Source organism: Bison bison, unplaced genomic scaffold (genome assembly GCF_000754665.1).
Source record: "Bison bison bison isolate TAMUID 2011002044 unplaced genomic scaffold, Bison_UMD1.0 scf7180017864315, whole genome shotgun sequence".
NCBI lineage: Eukaryota > Metazoa > Chordata > Mammalia > Artiodactyla > Bovidae > Bison > Bison bison.
Window position 1 is genome coordinate 536391 of NW_011494887.1, and position 21207 is coordinate 557597.

The 21207-nt window shown below is 45.8% G+C and overlaps 1 protein-coding gene across 1 annotated transcript in view; it reads left to right on the forward strand.

The window, feature by feature from the left end:
• Positions 1 to 21207, forward strand: part of CREB3L2 (cAMP responsive element binding protein 3-like 2) — a 130850-nt gene that overhangs the window by 101766 nt on the left and 7877 nt on the right. The window contains exons 6-12 of the mRNA XM_010852773.1: positions 1 to 119; positions 2378 to 2524; positions 3895 to 3953; positions 5685 to 5753; positions 18889 to 18988; positions 19267 to 19393; positions 21065 to 21204. Coding sequence (XP_010851075.1) covers positions 1 to 119; positions 2378 to 2524; positions 3895 to 3953; positions 5685 to 5753; positions 18889 to 18988; positions 19267 to 19393; positions 21065 to 21204 — 761 coding nt within the window. The remainder of the gene's footprint in view (positions 120 to 2377; positions 2525 to 3894; positions 3954 to 5684; positions 5754 to 18888; positions 18989 to 19266; positions 19394 to 21064; positions 21205 to 21207) is intronic.

A 21207-nucleotide genomic window follows, 5' to 3' on the forward strand; every position in this document is an offset into this window, starting at 1 on the left:
GCCTGAGCCCCAGCCCGCGCCTGCACCCCTTTGGCCTTCCGCAGACCCACAGCCCCGCCAGGGCCCCAGCGCGGGCCCCCTCGGCGCTGGCCAGCTCCCCGCTCCTCACTGCTCCTCATGTGAGTGTCCCTGCATCCCTGCAACCCGATCCTCCCATCCTGTCGTTTGGAGCTTCACCCAGCGTGGCTGCCATTCCGAGCCACTTGGCTTTTCTTCCTTTGGGAAGTTTTCAGTCTGATTGCTAAAGCTGGGGGATGACAGACTTAGAGAACATTTTCTAAAAACTGCCTGTGATCTCATCGTGCTAACACGTTCTTTTCCTTTTCTGTGCATGCTTCCGGTTTTTATTCATGTGCGTATTTTTTATAGCTACAACCATGAGGAATAAAAATGTTGTCATTCTTCTCAAAATTATATCACAAATATTTATCATCAACTTAGGCAGTCTTTGTGACCTAGGATAGGAAATAGCTTATTATTTAAATAAACAATCTTCAATGAACTGAAAAATTGCTCTGAGATGAAACGTTTTGATGTCTAAAGCACACGCATATAATTTAACCCTTTTTATCTGTGGTTCAGCTCTTAACCCAGTGACTCAGGATGGAACTCATGAGTCATTATTCATTCCTCACATATATAATTTCTCCAAATAAAAAATAGGCATATATAATTAATTTTGCATTGTTTTGAATAGTCAATTGATTTCTCTGAGGATTTAAAAATCATAGTCAACCTTACTGAATTTATAATATCACATAGAGCAAATTGGAACGCAGTTCAGTTCAGTCGCTCAGTCGTGTCTGACTCTTTGCGACCCCATGAACCACGGCATGCCAGGCCTCCCTGTCCATCACCAACTTCCAGAATCCACCCAAACCCATGTCCATCAAGTCAGTGATGCCATCCAACCATCTCATCCTCTGTTGTCCCCTTCTCCTCCTGCCCTCAATCTTTCCCAGCATCAGGGTCTTTTCAAATGAGTCAGCTCTTCGCATCAGGTGGCCAAAGTATTTAATGAAGTGAGATATGTAAAAATTCTAGAAAAGCCATCTATCAATTAGTATAAACTTTGAAAAGTTGAATGCAGTCTGTCTCAGAAACTCAGCAAGTTCTTAGATCTGTGGCTATGATCTTATTTATCACTATTACTGAGGGCCAGTGGGTTACCTCTTTCCACTCCATCATTATCCTCTCACCATTAACCCTTCACTCTTTTGATTACTGCAATGGTGTTCATTCTATGGGTCTGTGGGTCCTGCCACAATCAGTTCATTCTCCATGGTCATGGATTAAATCCTCCCCACGTCAGACTTTGGTTCAGCATCCGTGCTGTGTTTCCCTACTATCTGTTGGCATCAAGCCGTCATACCTCTGCTGGGTACTAACACCCTCTGTATGTGCCCAACCTGCAGCAGCTTCAAGAGCTCACCCCGTCCAGGCAGAGCGGCTTCTTCTGTTACTCTTTACAAGGCTGCCTTTTGTTGGAAAGTCCTTCTCTGTGTAAATCACCCCCTTTCTTTCAGGAGGCCCAGTTCAAGTCTTATCTGCTACCCTAAGCCTTCCCTTATCGCAGAGACTCACACAAGTGTTCTCTTTCTTCATGTTATTAATGCACCTGGAGTGAATATCACCGTCTAGCATTTAATTGCTCTCGTTCTTTCCTGTGTGTCAATTCAGCCTTGGTCTCGATCATTAGCTACTTAAGAGACAGAGCTCGTTTTGATTCCTCCATGCATTTAACACAGAGCTAATATGCAATAGGTCCTCCATTTATTGCCTAATTATAAACACATTGTCCTAGTATGGATGACATGGGATGAGCTACAGTTGTCGTCTCCACTGACGATGGATAGTCTAGGACAGTGCTGACCAGAGACTCGTGGAGCAAGCTGCCGGTGCGTCCCTGGGAGTTCTAACCCTTTAGCTGGAAGTGGAGGTTGAGAAGCGGCTCCTAGTGTATAGAGAGCATCTTGTAAAATGGCCTTTTCAGGAGAACAACAAAACTTTCCACAGAACTCCAAGTGAATTCCTTATCACTCTGACGACAGGAAACCTCCAGGGATGTAGGAAATGAGTTCTGTCTTTTAATTTGCATGTTTTAGCCAATGGGGTACTTTGTGGGAAATAACAGGTGGAGGTTTCTTTACCTGTTCCCTTAAATTATAATCCTTGGGTTGTAACACTCACACGGGTATCTTCTCCATTTTTTTGCTTCCACTTCAGAGTGCCCATTTCTTACCCGAACAGATGGGCGTCCTTTTTCCTTAGTTGTTTGCAAGACATCATATCAGACCCTCCTCGCCCCTCAGGAGGCGCCCCTCAGGAGCTCCCGGCTGCTCCTCTCTGACCCTTTTCTGCTCCTTGGTCTACACAGAAGCTGCAGGGATCAGGCCCCCTGGTCCTGACGGAGGAGGAGAAGAGGACCCTGATCGCTGAGGGCTATCCCATCCCCACCAAGTTGCCCCTGACGAAATCAGAGGAGAAGGCCCTAAAGAAAATCCGGAGGAAAATCAAGAATAAGGTGGGTCCATCAGATGCAGGCACTTCAGTGAGCAGAACCGAGCCATGTGCCTGTCCCACCTTCCCAGTGGCCAACACTGGCCCGGCCCTTGGTTCGGGACCAAGGCTTGGCCCTGTCATCCTCCAGCCCTGCCATCCATCTTCTGGTCAGTGGGTCCCCAAATTGGGTGTGCATACTCCATGATGCTCAAGATAACCTATTCAAGCATGGGAGGAAAATATTAGAACTCCCACTTACATTTAAAAACATCTCAGACTTTAAAATTTCTATTTCATGATATATACAATATTTCCCCTAGTAGGCATTTATGCAATTTATAAATATTTATAAATTATAATATTATAAATACATAAATATCAATATATTATGGGTGCTTCTTAATTTTTTTTCTCGATAGGGGTTTTTGTTAAAAAATTCTGCTGGCTCTTCTATACCTGGGTCTAGCAGTTTCGAAGTCCTGGGCCCCTATAGTACCTGGGTTCGATCCCTTGGTCAGGAAGATCTCCTGGAGAAGGCAGTGGCTACCCACTCCAGTATACTTGCCTGGAGAATCTCATGGACAGAGAAGCCTGATGGGCTATAGTCCATGGAGTCGCAAAGAGCTGGACTTGACTGAGTGACTAACACATTTCCACTTTTGGTCTTAGTAGGCATTTGTACAGAACTGTTTTCAACCAAGGGTCCATAAGTTCTTGAAGGGTTACTTTCAAATAAGCACAAATACAAAAAAAAGTTGGCATGGCTAGGGTGTGCATAGAGCAGGAGGGAGGAGACTAAGGGAGGAAGGAGGAGAGAGATTAGAGTCATAATTCTTCACCCACATGCAGAACCACCAGGGAATTTCTGTGTAACTAACCCCAACTGGCTTATATTATGTATTACAGTGACCCAACTAGGTCCACAGAATTGAAGTCATTTTTCTGAGACCATAGAGATGGTTCATGATGTACATGTTCTGGTCTGACTCCTGGACCACCATCCTTCTCACTTGTGGCCTAATTTGTTAAAGTAGATGAGAGCATAGACTGATTGAAACCATGGGGAACAGGGGAGGCGATTAGTAGATGAGCCAGCAGGTTAAAGAAATGGGAAGTGGCCGCAGAAGTGAGCAGGGCTTCTGTGATTTCTGTGCTCACGGCCTCCAGTCATCTGGGTTTACTGCTCTGTTGTCGTTCAGTCACTGAGTCGTGTCCAGCTCTTTGCAACCCCACGGACTGCAGCACGCCAGGCCTCCCTGTCTGTCACTGTCTCTGGAGTTTGCTCAAACTCGTGTCTATTGAGTCAATGACGCCATCCCACCATCTCATCCTCTGTTGTCCCTTACTGATAACAGCTGGAGTGTAATCCTCTCGTCTCCCCTTCCATTGCAGATTTCAGCCCAGGAAAGTAGGAGGAAGAAGAAAGAATACATGGACAGCTTGGAGAAAAAGTAAGCCTCCTGCCAAACTGGTTGTGTGTATTGAGCAATTCATGTAGAGAAATGTGAGTGCCAGGGGGCCCCTGATTTCCATGACAAGGGGGTTCAGTTTCTCACCTGGCTCCCAGCAAAGGCTGTTGGTTTATCAGCCTGTGTTTTGCCTGCCACCTAGTGGTTTTTAGAGGAGAACCTTATAAATCTAGCAAGAAATTAAAGAAGTACAACTTTCTTGGTGGCTCAGATGGTAAAGAATCCACCTGCAATGCAGGAGACCTGGGTTCGATCCCTTGGTCAGGAAGGTCTCCTGGAGAAGGCAGTGGCTACCCACTCCAGTATACTTGCCTGGAGAATCTCATGGACAGAGAAGCCTGATGGGCTATAGTCCATGGAGTCGCAAAGAGCTGGACTTGCGAGTGACTAACACATTTCCACTTTTGATCTTAGTAGGCATTTGTACAGAACTGTTTTCAACCAAGGGTCCATAAATCCTTGAAGGCTTACTTTCAAATAAGCACAAATACAAACCTTCATGCACATTCCTGGACTTCTCAGAGGAGAGGTGCTATTTTGGCAGAAAAGAGCGGGGCTAATTAATCAATTACCCTTGGCCACACTGCCTTGCACCCTTGAGAAAGCAGCAGGGGATATAAGACAAGTTGGCATTCTTTATTTTCTGTCTGCTATGATTCATGTTATAGGTGAGTGACTTTGCACAAAAACACTTGAAGATACCTTGTGTTATTCTGAATAGCCTGGAATATCAGGAGGGCTCTTAGAAAAACATAAATTAAAACACAATTTTGTATTACCCTAGAAAATAGTTCCCATCTGACAAACTAATATCATTTTAAAATGGGAGTGAGTCCCTAGATCTAGAAATGAATCTTTATGTATATGTGGTGAGAGGAGCAGTTGGTGGATCCTGGCTGGTTTTTGAAGTTCCTACTGAAAGTCAGTGTTTCTTCCTCCTGATTTAGGTTTTGGTAATAACAATTATTACCAATCATTGTTGAGGTATCTGGGGTCAAGATGTTTCGATGAAAATCTCTTTATGGCCCCTTGGGGCATGCCTCCTCCAGCACCTTGGTTCCTTGTCCTGAGGTCCTAGGGTCTTGTCCTTTCCTCTCCCCCTGCCTCAAGCCCTGTCAGTCTTCCTGGCCAAGAGCACAGCTAGCAGCATTCAGACCCTGTAATACGGAGGGAGAAGTGTGATGAGCATTGAGAGCCATAGGGAAAAGTCAAGAGAAATCAAGTTGGAAAAACCCTTTAAGAAGTTTGGGCTTCCCTGGTGGCTCAGATGGTAAAGAATCCACCTGCAGTACGAGAGACCTGGGTTCGATCCCTGGGTTGGGAAGATCCGCTGGAGGAGGGCATGGCGACCCACTCCAGTGTTCTTGCCTGGAGAATCCTGTGGACAGAGGAGCCTGGCGGGCTACAGTCCATCAGGTCGCAAAGAGTCAGACATGACTGAGTGACTGTCCACAGCACATAAGAAGTTTACATTGTGTACCGTTCCAATTCATTTCCCATTATTGAGCCATTTGTTACTAATCTCTTTTTTTTTTCTTTTGTGTCACCCTTTTCCCCAACTCAGGTTGGCCTAGCTCTCTTCCTAATCTCCCCAGAGTAGCTGCTTCTCTGTTTATTTTTTCTCTGAACCCCACCTGCCTTCATCCTAGCTCCTGGCTTAGTGCTTGCTCCCCTGATAAAACTCGGGTTTTTCTTTTTCTCTCTCTTCTGTAGGGTAGAGTCTTGTTCAACGGAGAACTTGGAGCTTCGGAAGAAGGTGGAGGTTCTGGAGAACACCAACAGGTGAGGGTCCCTGGAGTGAGGATGCCTGATGGAAGGTGGGGAGAGAGGGGCAGATCAGAAAGGGAGCTGGGAAGAAAGGGGAAGAGATGCCATTGAAAGAGTAGTTGTGCCAGGATGCTCAGGGCGGCCATGCTCCATGCACCTGTTCCTGCCGCCGGTGTGCATGTGCGCGCACACACACACACACACACGCCTGTGCGCATACATACACAGACACATGCCTGTGCACACACATACACACGCCTGTGCATGTCCTTTACTTTCCCTAAAATATGTGAGATTGATGAAGAGGCTGACGCTGACAAGGGCTTTCATGAAGAGGGAGTTAAGGAAGAGGCTTGGGAGAGAATATGGTCAATGAGTCTGATTCTTCTGAAAATGACATCAGACTTTATAGAGGTGGCTAAGGAGGGAGTCGCCACTTTTTTGTCACCCAATTTGAGTAAAATAAATTAGTGCTTATTAGTGAAAAAAAAGGAGAGAAAACCAAGTTTGTTTTTTAAAAAGTTTTTAATTACTGTGTTTAAAAGTTAATTGATTACATTTTAAATCCATTTTGAAAAATAATTGTAAGACAGATGGATTAATGAGTTCATCTAGCATCTCCTGTGTCAGGTACTGTTTTCAGGACTTTATAGATAATAACTCATTTAACCTTCTGATGACCCTACTACCTAGTCCTATTACTATCCCTATTATATAGAGGAGGTAATGGAGACTCAACAGGGAGGCCTGGTATGCTGCAGTCCATGGGGTCACAAAGAGTCGGACACAACTGAGCAACTGAACTGAACTCAATGGAGATTCAGAAAAGTTAGGTGACTTGTCCAAGGTCACACAGTAAATGCCAGAGCTGCATCTGAAGACAGGCAGTCTGGCCCTAGAGCCTTGATGAGCTTTATCCTGGGTCATGTTAAGGTATAGGGCTGAGAAACGGTGGTTGAGGAGTTTCATTGTGTGTGTGTGTGTGTGTTCAGAGTCTGCTCATGCTTTGAAAATTAAAGTATTCATTAGTCAAGGGATCAAGTTGCCCTTAGCTGTTATAGATCCAACAATCCAAGCAGAGAAAAATTGACTTTTAGGTAAGCAAAATATTAATTCATCATTTTAAGGCTTAGCATTAATGCCTAATAACAATTTTGCAAATGTTAAGGGATCAGGGTAAATCTATTTACATGTCATCTGATAATAGTGTAAAATTTGGTTCCCGTTTCCTAAATCTTCATGGTCTGTTGCTCAAACAGCAGGCTAATTGAGTCATCAGTTAAAAATACCATCAGTAGGAAAAGTGGACATTGTGACCCCACTGGGTTTCTCTCTGCATTTCTGGGAACGTGTGCTCATATGGCAGGTCAAGGACAGTCACCTCCAGCACTCTGTAGACAAACAACGGAAGTAAGAAAATGTCACCAGCTCCATGTGATATCACCTTGATCCCCCATGCAGAGGAACTGGTTTCCAGTGGCACTTCAGGGTTCCGGTTTTGCTGTTGTCTTTGGCGATTAGTCTCCTGAGGCTTCATCCCTTCTTATCTCCACTTTTGTTCTTGCCAGAGTGGTTCTCTGGGTCCTAAACCCCCACCAGAGTCTGTATCCATTTTGTAAGCATCTTGAGCAGATTCTAGTCCATCCCACCTCCTATCTTAGCCATCGCTATTGCAAAACCCCCATGTTCATGAGTGGGACAAATCCAGGCCATGAAATGGTGAAAAGGGAAAGAGGAATCCGTCCAACATAATGGAGTTTGGTCCAGGTTGGGTCTTGTCTAGGGGTTCCAGATGTCAGGTCTTCCTGCAGCCACACGGGGGCAGCAGAGGCGCAAAGAGCATTGGGTGTTTGTGATGAGAAGGGCTCGCTGCCTGCCCCCTTTACTGGAAAAGGGTGTCTCCTCCCCTCTCCAGACTGACCCTGCTGTATCATATATTTTAAACCTAAAAAATAAAACCCACACACATGTAATATATGCCCATTGTAAAAAAAATTTTAGAAAATACAGTTAAAAAAGAAAAGAAACCCCCCCAAATCTTTTCACCCAAAGAAATGTTTACATTTTGAACTGGAATATTTTATATGTATGTGCTTATGTTGTACATCCTCTTCTGTTAAGAACCTTCCCCATTTAACAGAAATCACTGGCCATACTGGCCATATATTTTCGTATCAGTAAATGTATTTCTACATAATTTTATTTCTGTCAGATTTTGATGAAGAGCTGTTATCTGCATAGCATGGACATAAAGCACATCTGATTATGTGTGTGTCAGGAACAATCTGTGCTTTGCCAATTGTTTGTGTCTTTTAAAATAATGAGTGTTAATTGCTTGGTCGTGCACAGCTCTTTGTGACCTCCTGGACTGTAACCCGCTAGGCTCCTCTGTCCATAGGATTCTCCAGGCAAGAATACTGGAATGGGCTGCCATTTCCTTCTCCAGGGGATCTACTTGACCCAGGGATTGAAACCAGGTCTACAGCATTGCAGGTGGATTCTTTACTGTCTGAGCCAACAGGGAAGCCCTTTAAAATAATGGCCACGACTATATTAATATGATGTCGATTATTATACAATATGAGTTAGAGAGCCCCTGTGTATTTGAGCTGGGGTCAGCATATCTTGAGTTCTTCCCTGAGAGCCAATGGTAGTTTTCCTTCTATCTTCTTCATTGTGGGAGCTTTTGCCAGCAATTCAGCCAGCAGGAGATTCCACTGAAAACACAATCTACCTCGTGCTTATGGTGCTCTGCTTGCCCCTTGACTGGCAGGCGCTTCCACTGTGGTTCCCCAACAGGCTCTGTGTTCAGTCTCCTCCCTTTTCCAAACTCCTGGTAGACAACCAACCCTTTATGGTGAAAATGGTTAATACTTGATTAACCTGCCATCCTCTCACAAGCAATCCGATGAGGGGCCTGCTAGATCATAATCTGTCAGTCCAGTAGCTTTTCGTGTGTTTTGGCTTGAGAAGCCAGGGAATAAAGCAAAGCTGCTCTTGTGCAAACAGGGAAGGGCCCGCCTTCCCCCCGATTTCCTCCCCCTTCTCCTTCTGTTCCTGCCAAGGGCCTCTCCTTGCCCAGAGGACACTGTGACCGGAGTGACCAATTTGAATCTTGGCAGTCTCTGCCCTAAACTGGTCAGGAGGAGATGATGGTGTGGGCCTGTGGGAGGGGGAGACGTTCGGGCCCTTTATTCATGGCACCGAGTGACTGGCCCAGTGTTTGAACTAAGTACAGAGCAGGGCCCAGTGGACACACACCCGTGTTTGTGTCCTGTTCGCGCTTCTTACATTACCATCCTTCGGAGGTAGGCGGGCGGAGGCAGAAATGCTTACCAGACGTGGACAGGATCCTGGCTACCCAGAAGTGGGTGGGATACCTGGGGTGCCACTGTTCCATTTGGCATGACCTGGCAGGAGAGGCAAGTGGGTGCTTCACTGTTGGCCAAACTAAAGAAAAACTGCCCCTCTTTACATTTTACCGCTTCTGAAGCCTACAAGGACTTTCATCTATCCAGATGAGAACGAGGACTCAAAGCTGGAGTCAGTCCTGAATCTTAGGGTAGTACTGGTCCCAGCAGCAGTCAGGTAGCATGTTACTGGCTTCGAGGTGAAAAGGCCCTTTTGCCTGAGCTCAGCAAGCTGGAAGGGGGTGAGGACAGAAGAGGAGACTTCTGCAGCCTTTACCACTGGAACCTTGGGCAGCTGGAGCAGTGGGAAGTCACCTTCACACTTGTCTGTAAGGCGATCTGCTAATCGCCTACCACCAGGAAATGTGTGAGCCAGAGAGAGATGGTTTCCCAGGGGGCCCTCCTTCCTGTGCTCAGTCGGGAAATACTTTTGCTTTTACAAAGACCAGGCGAGACTGCGTGTGATGTCTCCTGGCCTTCCTTGCTTCTCATTCGTCTCCAAGCTGCATGACTCATTCTTGAGAGACCCTGTCTTTCCTCCACTTTATAGCCTTTTCTTCTACACAAGTGATTCGACTAGCCCATTCCTTATAGGCGTCTGTGGCTCAGTTTGCTCCTTTCTTGTCTAATTTTGCCCTTGAGCGTCTACAGGGCTGATTTGTAGACTCATAGGAGCTTAGACGTGAGAGCTTGTTTGGAGGTTCTAGCAGGGGAGTGCAGCCACTCATATATTCTTGATCGAAGACTGGTCCTCCTCCATCAGAGATGGTTGTCCTCTTCGACTGATCTCGCATCTTTGAGAGGGTCACATGTGGAGCGATGAGAGAGGAAGGGGACACCTGCCTAGCCAGCCAGATCGGCCGAATCAACCCTGGCAATCAGTGGAGAGACCAGAGTGGCAACCAGCTCCGGATATGGGAGCCCTCATATCTGGAGCTCAGACTTGAAAAATACTTTAGAGATCATCTCATTTAATTGCTAATCACTTCATTTCACAGAGCGGGCAACTGAGGGCTGGTGAGGTTAAGGTCATCCAGACATTTAGAGTTAAGACGGGAACTGGGACTCGAGCAGCTCATTTTTCCAATGGTCCCTTCCTCAGTCACTCCTACCCCTGTTGTGCGCTCTCTCCAAGGACCAATGCCTTCCTCATCACAGGGCCGACCTTGGATCCGAATGCGAGCACCCTGCTCGGGACCCACATTTTAGGGGGCCGGCTCTGGTTTCCCCTAGCCGGCCCCTCCCAGTAGGATGAGGAGTCAGCAGGACCAAGGCGATATGTCTGTCTGGAGCTCTTAACCTGGCCCGGAGGGAGCTCGAGGGAGCAGGCCTCAGGGGTACCTGTAGGCAGTGTTTGCAGGCCAGGGCTAGGATATACGACATGGGATGTGGGCCTCACTGGTTCCCTTTCCCTGGCCCTCACAGAAGTGAAGGATATGCTTGTCCTGACCTGTATTTGTGTTCTTATCAGAAACAAGGATTCCATAGTTTTCCTCCTTGACCTTCCTCGTAACTCTAGTCCTCCTCTCTGTCTCTGCTCTTCTTGTTCTTTACAATCTGCATGCGATTTCTGAGAGAGGTCTTTCCAGCCAAGCCCACTGGGCTTTGGTCATGTTCTGCCTCTCCTGATTTGTTTGTTTAGCCACACAGTCATGTCCCTTTGCACCAGTTTTGTCTGCTGGCTCCCTCCGAGCTATTATGGTTTTCCCTGTGTGATGTCTTCTCTTCTCTTCCACTGTCCGTAACCAGCTGGTCCCCCTCTCCTGCTGTGCATAGAGAGGCTGTTAGAGTGCTGACGAATGACCCGAGTCCAGGAATGACCCTCTGTAGACCTATATCTTGGTTTAAATCACTTTTCATTTCTCCGTTATCTCTAACTTCTGGCTGTGTGAAGAGTATAAGCTTTTTTTTTTCAGGTGAAAACATTACAAACTTCAAAGGATTGTTGATACAAGGCTGAGTTTCCCAGAGAGTTTAGAAAGGCATTTTAGTATGATTTCATGGTGAAGTTACACATCCCTCAGCCCCAGAAAACGTTCTAGAACTCTCTTTTTTGTGATCTTGGGCAAGTAGGTGGTAGAATATTTCAAAAGTGCCTCCTGGTCCCTGAAAAATAAAGCTCCTTGGAATGTGGCAATTGCACAGTGAGAAAAGGGAGACCATTTGTATTTTTAAAAATTTAGACCAGAACCCCATAAACAGCCTTCAAAACTTAAGTCAAAGGTCATAAATAAATGAATATTTATTCAAAATTCAGGATTTTAGCAGAATGTGATTATCTTTTGTGTAAGAGTTTGCACCTTAGTATTTAAAAGTCTTTGTGGTAGTTCACGAGCCTCCTTGGAGGAGGAAATAACAACCCACTCCAGTATTCTTGCCTGGAGAATCCCATGGACAGAGGAGCCTGGCGGGCTACAGTCTGTGGGGTAGCAAAGAGTTGGACACGACTGAACAGCTAGCACACACACGAGTCTCCTTAAATATTGTTATGCAGTACTTGGCATTGTTATTAACAATATATCCTACCAGCTCGTCTCTCTCCACCTAAGGACTTTGAGGTACACGTTTCAGGTTTGTAACACCTCCCTCCTATCCTTCAGGTCTTTGACACTAATTCTGGAAGACTGGGGTGGATGTGGAGGGCTTTAGGTGGGATTTTGCTTCAGAAGAACATGGATGCCTACCTCTTCCATCATGAAGCCATATAATAGTCACTCATAATAATTTTTTTTTTGCATAAGCACTGTAGTTAAATAACACTTAGACTTTTTGATCATATCATTTTACATGTTGTGTAACGACCCAGATACACCACACATACATCACATACATAACTAATACGAATGTTTCACAGATAATTACTTATTTACTATGTGTGATGCCCTCAGATAGTGTGTGTTTTATTTGATTCTGTTTCATGGAGAAGGCAATGGCACCCCACTCCAGTACTCTTGCCTGGAAAATCCCAGGGATGGAGGAGCCTGGTAGGCTGCAGTCCATGGGGTTGCTAAGAGTCGGACACGACTGAGCGACTTCCCTTTCACTTTTCACTTTCATGTATTGGAGAAGGAAATGGCAACCCACTCCAGTGTTCTTGCCTGGAGAATCCCAGGGACGGGGGAGCCTGGTGGGCTGCCATTTCTGAGGTCGCACAGAGTCGGACACGACTGAAGCGACTTAGCAGAAGCAGCAGCAGCCTTAGAAAATACATCAGTCACACCCCAGTTGTTTCCACGGCCCACGAATGGTTCATGATTTGGAATTTAGAACTTACTGCTCTAAGTCATTCCATAAGGGTGTTAAAAAAGTTTCTTCATCCCCGTGGGAGGCTGATGCACCCGGAGTGGTTCATTCACACACACAAATGTGCGCAAACACATCGTAGCACAGCTGGTTTCACTTCTGAGAAAGGCGTGTCACAGGATTTGATGGAAAGTGTGTTTATAGAGAGGACCTGCTTGGCAGCTCCTAGCACAGCAAGTAATTGGGAACCACCAGTTTATCCTTTTCCCTGGGTCCCAGTTTCTGACTCCAGTGGGAAATTAGACACTAGAATGTTCAAAGCACAGGATGCAGCCGCTGCATCCCTCTTGTTCTCTCTTGCTCCCTCCTCTCCTCACCCCCACTGTTTCTCTTAAATAACAGAAACAGAAGAAAACAAAATGAAACCAACTACAAGAAAACACACGAGGCTGTTGATGCATTTCCCAGTTTTTATGAGACTGTGTCTCACACTGTCGGCTACTTTCGAATGTTTTGCCCAATTTCCTTTGATCCATCTCCCAAGATACAGGGTGATGCTTTATTTTGGGCGAGGCTGGCAGCTGCCTTCAACTGCTCTTTTCCTTGGAGCTATGCGAGCACAGCCATAAAGTTTATTTTTACATCTCACCACAGGACAAAAATCCACATTCTCAATCGAGCTCTGGACACTCCGATTTAACAACTTGTGAAAAATTTCTTGGCCCAGATAAACGTCTCTCTAAATTAAGACCTTGCTCCCGGAAGCCCAAGAATTCATTAAGCCATAATTAGCCATGATCACTGATGATTTAAAGTGCAGTAATAAAGGAGAAGTTTTTACCGAGTTCTGAATGCATGGTTGGAGAGTGTGTCCTATGATTGACTTTATATAGCTTTAGTTTTAAAATAATTCTTCCATTTCATCTGGTGCCTGCCTTTTCTCCAGCCAGCCCTTTATGCAAGCAGAATAACAGCTGTCATCAGAGCTCCCAGGGCTGCAGGGCATGGCATCTGTCCCAGTGCCACCAGGGAAAGTACCACGTCATCTCAGACCAGCGTATCAGCCCTGAGGTCCCAGGCTTTCCCATACAGAGTCATCGGTGGAAAGAAACAGCAAGCACTCTGCAAAGGTGTATTTGTTCCAGCAAAGCCAGAGTACCCCAGACAGGGATTCTCTCGTTATTCTATTAGCTGGTCAAAGGAATTAACTTTGACCATATTATTCAAGTCCCGAGTTTGGGCAGCAGTTCAGAGGACATTGCTGAACGTTGAACTGCTGCCTAAACTCAGGGCTTAAGTAATATGATTAAAAGCACACAGCTGTGGTACTGAGATCTAAATTCAGATTTCTTATCCTGAGAGTTCATCGCCCTATTCTGGTGAATATTACTGACTTAGTAATTTGGAAGCCATCTCATCAGCTCTCTTGGTATCCAGTGGAGGGACAGGGCTTATAATTTCCATTTTCCTAAACAAAGCTCAGCTTTGACTTCCTGACGCTTGACTTAGGCTAAGGAACACCCATTATTCTTTTATCCATCTCTTACATTTTATCTTGTCATTTCCAGAGATCTGCCAAGAAATGTATATTTTACCTTATTGCTTTTATTTGTATCAATATTACGGAAACTTCGTTAGTACATATTGCATTGCCATCGGAGTCATTGTGGCCTTTCTGTCTGTAGTTTCAGATCAGATCAGTCGCTCAGTCGTGTCCGGCTCTGCGACCCCATGAATCGCAGCACGCCAGGCCTCCCTGTCCATCACCAACTCCCAGAGTTTACTGAGACTCACGTCCATCAAGTCAGTGATGCCATCCAGCCATCTCATCCTCTGTCGTCCCCTTCTCCTCTTGCCCCCAATCCCTCCCTTAGTCACTGAAAGTAATCCTTTCTTGTTTAACAGTGGACATATCTCTTGACTGTGCTGTTGTCAATATAGTATTTTTTCAGGGGCCGTGCCATACAGCTTGCAGGATCTTAGTTCTTTGACCAGGGATCCAACTCAGGCCTCAACAGTGAAAGCAATGGGTCCTAACCATGCGACCACCAGAGAATTTCCTCAATATGATATTAATGTCACTGGATTTAAGAAAAATCTACTTAACTGAGAAGTCTTTTGATCATTAATTTTATTAGGTTATAGGTTGGGGTACCATGCTGTACTGAATTGGAAAGTACGTGAGCTATGGAGTCAGATAGATATGGGTTTACATCTTTGGTCTTCTAGTTACCAGTTACATGTCTTTGAGACATTTATGTAGTATCTCGTATGAAGTTCTAGAACTCAGTCGGTGGACACTCAATCACTGATAATTTTCTTTGGTTATGACAAAAAATGAGTGTTTCTATTGTGTGAATGTCCATGAATTTCCCAAACTTTATTGCATCATGGAAATCTGTTTCGATTTTGGGGATGGATGAGCTAACCTGCTTTCCTTGGGTAGAATCCCTCTGTTGCTGATGGATGGGGCCTTCAGAGCGTCAGCCTTCCCACCAGCTGACCTTCACTAATCTGAGCAGGAGAAGCAGCAGCAAACAGCACATTGTAAATTACTGTTGCTTTCCACAGAAATTTCAAACTGAAAAATCTATTTTAAACTACATGTTTGCTTATCTTAAAGAGTTGCATTATAAACTGTTAGAAATCAGGGGCCATTAAACAACGATTTTCATTTACGGTGGATTCAGCACATAATTATCTTTGAGTTTGGAAAGGATGTGCTGATGAATGCCAAGTAAAGCATCGTACACCTCTAAAGATACAGGCCTCCCTGCTCACCCAGTCAGACCTAGATGGTCCTTCTTCCAAACTGGCAGCATTTACACCTGTGGCTGGGGGCCCAATTTGAGCTTCAGGTACTATACCATCAGGGCTTAGGTGTGTTGGCCTGTTAGAGGTCTGCCTTCAGGATGAACTCTTGAGCCTCCTGGGAGACTCTTCATCCTAGGGATAGGGTCCCAGACCTTGTGATCCCAATCAGAAATTGGAAGGGAGGAGTGATTCCAAGTATTGCATGGAACTGGTTTCCTCAGTAATTCATGCTCTCAAGACTGGACAAGAGGCAGGGAACGGGTGGGAAGGTTGTAGGGACTATTGGTAAAAATGGAAATGGTGGTTTCACTTTTAAAAACACCTTAAGAGGGACTTTCCTGGCTGTCCAGTAGTTAAAACTCCATGCTTCTAACACAGGGGGCACAGAATTGATCCCTGGTGGGTGAATTAAGATCCCCCATGTCCGCCTCCTGGTGCAGCCACCCGCTAAATAAAATAGAATACCAGGACATTACATTTTAAAAAAATTCACACCTGAAACTTCAGAGCAAAAGTGAATGGCTTTGGTAACATCTGTAAATCTGCTGTCTAATGGAAGTCTGGATGAAGGGATGACCCCCCACCCCACCCTAAACACAGCACAGCTGAGCTTCAGCACCTTGGTGCTGCAGTGCAGGCAGCAGGGTGCCCCGTGGAAGCTGGGGGTGCCCATCAAGAGTGGCAGCTGGCGGTACAGACATGGCCTTCAGCAGGCCACCAAGGAAACAGCGAGGCCCCTTTCTGTAGTGTAGCTGCTGACAAAGAGCCTGTTAACTGGTACATGAGAGGAGGCCAGAATATGGGAGAAAAGGTTTGTGCCGTGCAGTCAAACGTGGCTCTTATCTGTGGGCTCGCCTTTGCATCTGCCCCCAGGATTTCCAGAAATATAGCATGGAGACCCCAGAGAGGCCTTTGGGGCTGGCACGACAGACAGTCGTCAATAAAATGCATGCCACTGCCTGCCAGATGTCAGCTCTGCCGGAAGAAACGTTCATCCAGGAGGAGCGTGTGTCAGAGGTCACTCAGCTCTCAGCTTTGAAATGGCAGCCGTGCAAGAAGGCAGTGCTCTTGGGAGTTCTTGGGAGAAGAGAGAAAGCGTGAGGAAAGGAACTTGCTGCATCATAAGATCCTTTAGCTGCAAACTTCTGATTTTTTTTCTATCTTACTGACGTATAATTGACAAGTAAATTTGTGAGATATTTAAAGTGTACAGCATAATGATATGCATATACATTGTGAAAGGATTCCTCACGTTGAGTTAATGACCACGTCTATCACCTCACCTACTTACCTTGTTTTATTTTTATTTTTTGGTGAGCACATTTAAGTTCTACTCTCAGCAATTTTCAATTATATGATACAGTGTTATCCTGTGTGTGTGTATGTGTGTGTGTGTGCGCACGCACGCGTGCACACCCCGTCATGTCTGTCTTTGCAACCCCATAGATGGTAGCCTGCCAGGCTTCTCTGTCCATGGCATTATCTTGGCAAGAATACTGACGTGTGTTGCTATGTACTCCTCCAGGGCTTATCACCCATAGTCACCATATTTTGCACTAGATCCTCAGACCTTATTTATTTCAGAGCTAAAAGTTTGTACCGTTTTACCAAACTTCCTGTCTCCCATTCCCCCAGCTCCTGGCAACCACTTTCTACTATGAGTTCAACTCTTTTTTTTTTTTTTAAAGATTCCACGTGTAAGTGATTCCATATGGTGTTTATCTTTCTTTATCCGGTTTATTTCACTTAGCATAGTGACCTCCAGGTTCACCCATGTTGTCACAAATGACACAATTCCCTAAAGGAGAATTTAAAGTCATCACACCATTAGTATTACTCAGCCTTGAGTAACACACAGAATTCTTCTAAAGAACATATTGCTTGAGTATATATAAATGTAAACCAGTCTATAGTACTTTTGGTTATGCTTCTAGATTACTATAAAGCAAGAAAACTTACGACTAAGTACTAAAAAGACCTCCATATTAATAGAATTTAATGATGTTAAATAATGGGATGAATTTTGTTCTGCTTACATTAAGACAACTGTTGGGGCTTCCCTGGTGGCTCACACAGTAAAAAATCTGCCTGCAATGTAGGAGAGCTGGGTTCGATCCCTGAGTGGGGAAGATCCCCTAGAGAAGGGAGTGGCAGCCCACTCCAGTATTCTTGACTGGAGAATCCCATGGACAGAGGAGCCTGGTGACCTACAGTCCATGAGGTCGCAAAGAGTTGGACACTACTGAGCAACTAAACACACAAACACACACAAGACCACTGTACAAGGTAAAAATGTAGATGGAACCCCACAGGGGTTGTTCAGTTCAGAAGGCCTGTGCTGCCTGTGCTGTGGGCTCCAGTTCTGGCCCTGCTCTTATCCATTTAAGCTAGAGCAATATCATTCTTACAGCCAACCTGTCCCTACCTGGCTTAAACCTGGGAGAACTCATTTCATTGGTACTGGTCATGGGTGGGGAGGTTGAGGGAAGCTGCAGACTTGGGAATATTTTGCTTGTCTGCAAAATGGGCTGCAGTATCTGCAAACACCCGGAATTCTTCTGCCAATGAGTGATTTGCTGATGTTTTCCAGTGAATTTGTCTGGCTTTCTCGTGTCACCCTCACAGCATGAATTTTCTGAAACTCTTTGAGACTCAACAAATCATCTGCTTGAAAAATCTCTCCACTTTGCCAAGGGCCCTGGGCTTGGAGAAGAGGGATGGGGGCAGGGAGCAGCCTCAGCTCTTTACGCTGCTCACACAGAATCCATCCCCAAGGCTGTAATTTGGGAGCCCGGGCTGGGAGATCCTTTTCTGTGGCTGCACTGTTCAGAATTTGAAGGAATGTCACTGTCTGCTCCTTTTGTGACCTGATGTCACCCAGAACAGAACATACTATTCTTATCCCCAACCCTTCCCCTTTTAAGGCTCTGTGCAGTTGTCCCATTTGGGGCAGAACTCTTTTTTTTTTAACTCCTCCTCTCTGTGTTTCCCTGGAGAAACATCAGAGCATGGCTTCTGGGGTCCTGGCTCTGAACCTGTGTCCAGCTGAGCCGGCTTCTTTGCTCCTTCGTATTTGGGCTTCATTTCTGCCTGTCGAGGTGCTGTGAGCCTTCAAGGACCACAGTCTTGAGGGGCCTGTGGCTGTTGGCCTCCCTGCCCTTCCTGTTTTCCTCTCTGTCCCTCGCCTTCTCTTTAGATCTGCTCTCTGAGCACTTGCTGCTCAGTGATGCCGCTGGCCACCCCTTCACTTGTTCTCCGCTGGGCATCTCCTTCTCCACGCTTTTCTCCTTTCTTGCATCTTCTTCGGTATTTCTCTTCTCTCGGGTAAACGAGTTCTTCTGTGTCACCATCCCCAAGCAATTCTTGCTTCTTTTTTTTCTCAGTGGCTGACAAACAGATCTCAGGATGATCAGGGGTGATTTGGGAGCATCGAGGTGACTCTTAGAACAGCATAGAATGGACAAGCTTCTCATGGGGGCAGATTCTGAGCCCCATAAGCTCTGCAAGTCCGGTGCTGGAAGACAGTGGTGTCTGTGTCTTCATCAGAGGAACCTTTTTCTTGGTACTGTGTTCTGATTCAGACACAAAGTCACAGGAGCCTCCCTGGAGCCTGGGGAGGACATCACTGACAAGCGTTCTCTCTCTGAGATGCCCTTCATGGTTTTCATTTGTTGTGTTTGCAGAACTCTCCTGCAGCAGCTGCAGAAGCTTCAGACTTTGGTGATGGGCAAGGTTTCTCGCACCTGCAAGCTGGCCGGCACGCAGACTGGCACATGCCTTATGGTGAGTTTCCCAAATGAAGAGCACCGTCACCAACCCGGCCTACTCGCCAGGCTCCAGCCTCTCCCCAGCTTGCCATGTCCAAGTGCTGGGGGTTGGAGGAACCACAGCTCGCTCCGAGGCTGTTTCTCTCCTATGATGTGACAGCGAATGACCTGGGTGCGGTTTGCTGGCCTGACAGAGGAGAGTCGTCTTTCCAGACCTCCCAGGAGCTGCAGGTCTGCAGGTTTGCTCTGTGCATCTTGGAATTGACAGCTCCCACGTTCTCTCTCACCCTGCAGGTCGTGGTGCTGTGCTTTGCCGTAGCATTTGGCAGCTTCTTTCAGGGCTATGGGCCCTATCCTTCTGCCACCAAGATGGCCCTGCCCAGCCAGCATTCCCTGCAGGAACCCTACACATCCTCCGTGGGTAAGACAGCGCTTAGCAGCTGGGGAGGTGTCTTGTTTCTTTTCTCTTTCATTTCTCAAAGCTTAACTTTCTGAAAGAAGTCTTATGTGAAAGTCTAATTTTTTTTTTTTTTTCTGATGGGAGAACTGTATTAAATCACTTGGTTTGAAATAGCTCTACGTAAGCCTCCTTGGGTACAGAGCAGTGGTCTCAAAATCATTTCTCTATAAAAACGCATATATATATATATATCCATATATATATCCATTCCTTGGGAGGAGACAATTCAAAGTCACTGTTCCCTCTCTCCCATAAAAAACATTGATTGAATAGCATCAACACAAACGTCTGCCCCCAAATTACTGAGTGTGTAGTAGCTGTTATCACTCTGACCTCCAGGATTTTGCAGGAAGTGTCCTCGGCTTCTGCTTACATGTGAAAGCCTAATGTTTAAAAGGTGGTAAAAGTGTAACTTCCCCACTGAAGGGAGGAAGAGGGCCATGGGAAGTCTGGTGCCCAGGCCACTTGTTGGGTCTCCCCTTCTGCCCCTCACACACTGCGCTGAGACACCACTGGGAATTCTCTAGAGCTCCACAGTGCATGGCTTTCAGACTTCTGCTCTAGACTGTGTTCCTGGCAGATTCTGACACCTTCTTTTTGAGTTCTGATGTGGGGAGGGATGTGCATTTGCAGGGAAGGGGTGGGGGAGCCGTAAATTTTCCATCACAGTTTAAAGGAATTCCACTCAGTGGAAATGATGTTACCACAGTAAGCATCTGTAAAGTGACATGAGACAATCAGCCCATGTTACAAAATATAATGCCCAAGATTTAGAGAATTTGGAGACACGGGTGTTAGATGTGATAGTCTCATCTATAGATCAATGATCTCTTTTAAGTATGTGGTAAATAAAGGGATGGTATGTAGGGATCATGAAATAGATACATACACTAGTAAGAACAAGTGTGGAATTAGGGGTACTGGATTTTGAGGGTAGGCATAATTTTGTGGTTCTGAAACATCTGAGGTACGTGTGTCTCTGCCAGGTATATGACAGAAGGTCCAGCATTTCAACAAATAATTTCAGTGGTCTCCTGGGGAATTCTTTTTTTTTTTTTCCTCCAAGGGCATATATCTCTAAATTTAAATGAAAGTTGATGAGAGCAAAGTTTCTATGTTGTAGAAAATTGCTCCCAAGCCATCTAGCTATGCAACTATTCTATAAAACAAGAGTGTGTCTCCGTTGTTTGATTTATGGCTTTGGCCTTGTGTCTCCTCTCTAGTTTCTAAATGAAAACACAGTTTTCTGCCCTTGTACCTTCTCCTTGTGCAAGACCTACTCATTGAGGATGCTTACTTTAGCTGAGTCTGGACACCTCCAAATATTTGACTCCTCCAGATGGTTGTGAGGGGGTGGTGGTGGTGGCCTGGAGGGGAGTTTTATTTTCAAAGCAGTGGGGGTGGCAGTTTGCTTCCTGTGTATTTGTTCTTCTATTGTTCTTCCAGCACTTTATAATTGGTATCATTTTTCAACACACCAAACTCTGAAATCCTGAAGCCTTTATAGAAAGCCAACTCCAGTTGGCACCCTAAGTCCTGGGCAACAAGAACCCGTGAATTATCATCTTCTCCCCGCCCTGAGCATCTAGGGGGAGGTGTGATGTAACACCTGTTACTTTACTTTGTTCTCAGTGAGATCCAGGAACCTGCTGATCTATGAGGAACATTCTCCCCTGGAGGAGCCACCCAGTTCCGCCTCAGCTGGGGAGCTGGGACGCTGGGACCGAGGCTCTGCTCTGCTCAGGGCAAAAGGGCTGGAGTCCAGGCCGGACGTG